This window comes from Microtus oregoni, unplaced genomic scaffold (genome assembly GCF_018167655.1).
Source record: "Microtus oregoni isolate MIOR12 unplaced genomic scaffold, Mior012 000175F_ref0000477, whole genome shotgun sequence".
Classification (NCBI taxonomy): Eukaryota; Metazoa; Chordata; class Mammalia; order Rodentia; family Cricetidae; genus Microtus; species Microtus oregoni.
This window is the reverse complement of record NW_024544831.1, coordinates 419363-425362: the sequence shown is the minus strand read 5'-3', so window position 1 is coordinate 425362 and position 6000 is coordinate 419363. Positions and strand designations below refer to the sequence as shown.

The window sequence follows — 6000 nt, the reverse complement described above, 5'->3', positions numbered from 1 at the left end:
TATTAGATGGATATATTATTTTTGTTTTGTTTTATTTAGATTTATTCATTTTATTTTGTGTGTGTGTTTTGCCTGCATGCATGTCTGTGCACCAAATGCATGCTTGGTGGAACCTTTGGAGGTCAGAAGAAGGACTCAAATCCTCTGGAACAAAAATTAAAGATGGTTGTGAATTACTCACTATATGGGTGCTGGGAACCAAACCCAGATCCTCTGCAAGAGCAGTAAGTGCTCTTACCCACTGAGCCACCTCTCCAGACCCAGGATATATTGTTATGGAAGCTCATTAGCATAGTAGGTTAAATCATGGTCCTTAACTTTCTACTGCCATAGACCCTTTATAAACTTAAAAACAAAGATATAGGCCCTTTAAAGCAGAAAAGGTACATTTGCTTAGATGAAAAACATTTCTTAGAATTATCTGGTTAGGAGGAAGAATGAGGAGCAATTGCAGCAGTCCAGGATGAAGTCTGGACTAAGTCACAGGACTGAGGACAGGAATGATGAGTTAAATAGCTGTGTGTTACCAAGAGATTTTGTCACAAATTAAACTTGAGAAATAAGGGAAAGACATGAGTCTGGGTTAACGTCCCACAGTCTAGTTTGGAGAGAAACAGACTTCAGAAGGAAGGATAGGTTTAGTTTAGAAAGTGTTGAGTCAAAGGTGCTTTGGGGACATCAGAATAAATAAGTTAGGCAGGAAGCCAATCTGATCTTCATTTCGATGTTTCACGTACATGTTCTCCTGCCCTGCTACTCTGCAGACTCGTAAATCTGCGTGGCACTTCTCAATTGAGACAAGAATATTCTTCATTTGCAGAAACGGACCCAGAGATGGGAGAAGAAATCAAAATTCACACACTCCAAATCATTTTACATTTTTAAACTAAAAGAATAGACTTTTATTAAGCGCTGTAAGTTTCTTTCCATCAGCATTAACAGAACAACAGATCAAATTCCATCACAGAACTCCTGAGACATTCTCATTCCTTTCTGAGACATTTCCATTAAGTCCTGCAGATTCCCCCAAGAAGCATCCACTCAAACTTACATTAATAAACTATGGAGCTTTTGTGGTGAGGTGGGCCAAAAGGCAGGGAACTTGGAATCTGGGAGTGGCAAAGAGAAAGACGTTATCCATCTACTAAACACACTGTCAAGAGCACAGGAAAAAAACAACAACGAAAGAATTTACTTTTGTCAATAACATCATTTATCAGGGAGCACTAAAAAAAAAAATCACTGACTTTTTGCAGTTAAAGTTTTTTTTGTTTTTTTTTTTGTTTTTTGTTTTTTAATCTAGTACGTTAGTCTAAAAATAGAATAAAATAAAAGGTAGAAGGAAAGTCCCTTCTGGGAAGTAATTAAAATGAATTCATCAGATCCGGCAGGGTTATGAGAGATTAATAAAATCTGAAATATTTAACTTGCTTCATTTACATGAAAATTCACTAACCATTATTTACTACTAACACAGACAAAAAAGTCATCTATAAAAGTACAGGGACAATGTCAAAAGCTGAAATGGGCACCCCAGAATAGGGGATGTTTAATTTTGCTTTTAACTTAGAAAAGATGATTTTTGTAAAAAGTGACATTTTCTTAGAACATCAAAATCTCCTCAGACAATACTGAAGATACTCAGCAATATAAGGGGACAGGTGCACTGAGCTATCTGTACCAGCAGACTACATCAATAAGAAAGGAGAACATTCAAAAAGAAGCCAGTGATGGAAAGGAGAAACATGAGAACATACAATGGAATCGTGAAAACTTACCCCCAAAACCCCAAGAATATTTAGGAAATATGCATCTGAAAGTGAAGAAGTACAATGATTAACCCTTTAGTAGAATTAGACTAACTACTTTAAACTGCCGTCTACTTGTACTGTCATTTCAAAGGGTGGGTGGGGTGGTTAGAGGCTGAGAGGGTGGCACTGTATACCCACAGGGGCCTTCTAAGGTTTCAAAGGGCTGAATCATCATACCCAAAGGGCTACTCTCATTCTTTCTATCCCACATAAGCATTTTTGCATCCCCTCCCCCTAATACCTTGTCTGTTTCTCCCCCCCACCCCCCTGAGATGAACATATTAGGGTAACTTGGCCAACGATGTTAGAAAATCCAGATGGAGACAAAAATCAAGTGTCCCTAGCCAAAGAAAGTGCCATTTCTTGGGCTTCAATTTACCTTAAATCCTACCTATATACAATGAAAATGATGAGAAGGAACAGAAGTCTGTCAGAACTGGTCACTTAAAATAGGTAGGAGTCACAGGCAGACCCAAAGACACACAGGCAGAACCGCAAGACCTTGGGGGATCAGTGGCTGTACAAAACCAGGTTTGGGGTTGTTTTTGTTTTTGTTGTGCTCCTATGAGGTAAAGCAGTCATTTTGCGGGGTTCCAACATGACTTTGTCCAGTAATAATCAGAAGGAGATCCTGGAGTGGGTCCAGCAAAGGTCCTCGATTTGTCTTCCAATTAGAAAAAGCTTATTTCCCAGTAACAAACCCTGGTTTTCCTGGCTTTTAAATGGTGCATTTTGGGAGGTACACCAAAATCTAGGAACATAACCCTTTATAGTTCTTTCTTGTAACTTCCCAAACCCCAAATGCTAAATCGAGGCAAAATTCAAAGTTGAAAGTAAGCCACTCGTTTCATCCTGTGTCTGGCTAGGGAGAAGCAGAGGTCTGTGGAGGGGGGGAGGGCAGGTCTTTTGGCAAACTGGAATCATTTCTGTCAAAGCAGCAATTTTACCTCTCACAGTGAATGGCTACAAAATAAATCTTCATGTTGTGAGAAGGATGAGAGAGTTAACAATACTGTCACCTGACTGTGTCATATAGACTCACGATGCACAGAAACAGCAACTGAAGAACACTACCATTTTACTCCAAGTACTTCCTACTCAATATTTGTCCATATAGCTAACCATTCACTCACTCAGTGATTCTGGTTACTTTTAGAGCTCCAAAGGGATTCATCCTTCTGGGGCTCAGAAGGTGATTCTAAGCCATCTACATTTTCTATGAATTCCTTTCCTTACTGGATATAAAAGTCCTAACTTTCAAAGTATTGTGAAAGGATGAGCAGGTCCAAGATCAGAAAGGGGACCAAATCAGGGGAGCTCATTTCAACGAGGAAGTGTTACATACTTTTTTTTTTTTTTTTTTTTTTTTTTTTTTTTTTTTTTTTTGCTTATATACAGCCAGGTACATAGTCTTGCCACCTTAATTAGGTTTATTTAGGAAATGTCTGGGCAAGAGGCAAGGCATACCTGGGCTACTGTCCCCTGAAAACTGTGAGTTCTCTTAAACTGGACTAGACTCGGGTTAAGAATCCCAAGACATTTTAGTTTCTTGAGACAGAATGGACAGATAGCAAACATAGCCTTCTGGTTGTTTGGAAAAAAAATCACCAAGGATCTGTTGTAGATTAAGATGCATGGTTTTTTTTTTCCCAAAAGAGAGAATCCTGCTAGGAGTCTAGTCAGTTATATTCTTGTAGAAATGATATTTCTTGGGCAAGAATATCAAAGTCCAAAAGGAGATGTGTGTGGCTAGAAGCCTCAATTCCTGAATGAAGATATACTACTAGTTTGTTATAAGCCATGTTTCCATCCCTTGCATTTTGGCTGCCCAAAATGAGGGAAGCTGGAAATCAAGGTTTTCTTAAGATTATCTCCAGCAAGGAGGAAGAGCCTTTTTTTTTAATCCTGGGCAGACCTTGGCCCCACAGGGACTGAGAATCTTCTAAAGAATACCTCTCAAATCCCAGGCCAAGTTCTCTGACATCTTCCTTGCAAAGTAAATGAAAAGATCCTGTAGTTAAAATGTCAATGAATAAATGAAACAATCTACGCATGTAAAATCAAATTGTCCAATTTCCTCACATCTCCCCACCCCATCATTCCAGTGCTAATTTTCCCTCCTTAGAGTCATGTCAATCAATTCTTGCTGAAGCCAATTTGATCCTGGAGGTCCACAAGAAATATCTTTCAAATTGGCTGAAAGCCCTTTCAAATGGTAATCACTTCCTATCCCTTTCTATCTCCAAACCTTCATAAAAATGTGCAACTCTTCCCAATCCCATTTCAACCTCCTGTTCTCAGCATATGGGATGTGAGGGCTCTGTTCAAAGTGAAGTATTTGTTGTTCTGACCAGGCGATCTCTGGAAAGTACTTTGTGTCTGATTTAGAGTAGCCTATCTTCTCAGAATTGTGATAGGCTGTGACTTAGCAAGGATTTCAGATTTGAAGTATTGTCTTTTGAAACCCACCATTCCATAGCAGTGGAAGCATTTCTGGGAAATTCAGGAAATCTTCTGGAACTTTACCATGTATGTATGTGTATATATATCTGTATACACACATTTATATATATAAAATATGTATAGATAAATAGATCTGTCTCTTATATAAAGGGTATGTGTATGCATATAGATACACATGTTCATATATACACCCACACACACGCCTATACACATGTACACACACATAGAGTCTTTTGAGTCCCTTTTGTACTCAGTTTCATAACATTGATTCCCACCCTTTTAGAGTGTGGGCAGCAGATAGTGGGTGAACTGCACCATATCTTCTACTTTATAAACAATGCACTGGTTGGGAGGCAGGAAAAATCTGCCCAGTACTTTTCTGACTCACTTGAATCTCCCAGTACAAAGGCCATTGTAGTTTTTTTTAAGTGTATAAAATAAAAAAATTAAATAAAATAACCCAAACCAACACTGTCTACTTCCCTGAAAACATCTACCTATCTGATTGTCAGGCCAAAGCTAGAGGTGGTACACAAAATCCTGGGGTGGGTTAGTTGGGGGAAAGAGAAGGGAGGACACTGACTAGGTATCTAGGTATCAAGGTTCCATTACCTTAAAGACAAAAAAAATGAGGAAGCCATAGATAGCTTACCTTTAAACCCCTTATTTTCATTGACATTTATAAATGAGTATTATATTAAATACTCAGAAAACCAAAGCCAGAACTTTTCCATAGGACTTACACGATAACATCTGCTTCCTGACAGTTACTGCCTCACCATACTTCCAGGAAATAGAAGGAAAATGTTGGTGCTATGTATTTGAGAATCTGAGTTTAGTGTTGCTGCTATTAATCTTTAGCCAGAAATCTCCAAGGTTCTAAGTCTGGAGCCAGAGAAGATAGGGAAGGAAAGATGGACACAATAAATGTATATCCCCTTAAAATCCTGGATAAACCTAGGGAAAACATTTATATCCTCCTCTAACTTGGGCCTAGAATCAGAAAAGTATAGTTTTCTCCTCCTCCTGACAAGTGAAGCTATCTTCAGTTTGTCATTCCTCTTTCTCCTGGGCCACAGTCTCTTTCTCTTGCTCTTGCTCTTGCTCTTGCACCTGGCTCTTCTCTCCATTCTTCACGGGGAGGCAGTGGTCATCATTATTACACGTGTTACTGTCTTTAGATAAGGCACATTGTGATGGAGCTGGAAGATGATCACTCTTCTCTTCCATAATCAATGTGCAATTATTTCCATTCACCTGGGAGCGGGCCCGACCTTGATGAAGCTCCACGGATTTAGAAATTCCATCTGAAGAGCCCTGTTAAAAACAAGAGGTACTTGGTGGAAATGGTAATCCCAAACTGGCTGGGCTTCCCCAAGTATGTTCATAAGGTAGCCTGAGAAATTCTTCAGAAACATCAGAAAGCCCAAAGGTCATACATTCTGATATTGTCCTAAGAACTGCACTCTAACAGCAATGATGACACAATGATGACACGACTACCACTCACATAGCTTTAAAGCATATTTTTCTAATACTAAGAGTGACTGAAATAGCATATATTATCATGCCCCATTTACTGAGGAGGAAGCAGAGGCACAGGAAAGTTAAAATAACTTGCTTAAGATAGAGAGTAGTGGAGCCACAAATCTATTTTAGGTGGGTCAGCCTCTACATGCTCAACCGTCAGACAACACTGGCAAAATACTGATAATCAGAAGAGCAA

The 6000-nt window shown here is 39.0% G+C and overlaps 1 protein-coding gene across 2 annotated transcripts in view; it reads right to left on the bottom strand.

The window, feature by feature from the left end:
- Positions 1 to 875: 875 nt before the first annotated feature.
- The window catches only part of LOC121445327 (constitutive coactivator of PPAR-gamma-like protein 2), a 131778-nt gene continuing 126653 nt past the window's right edge, over positions 876 to 6000 (bottom strand). Inside the window, exon 16 of one of the 2 annotated variants that reach the window (XM_041647397.1) lies at positions 876 to 5591. In XM_041647397.1, coding sequence (XP_041503331.1) covers positions 5328 to 5591 — 264 coding nt within the window. In that variant the 3' untranslated portion in view covers positions 876 to 5327. The remainder of the gene's footprint in view (positions 5592 to 6000) is intronic. The other variant, XM_041647400.1, reaches the window with a different exon arrangement.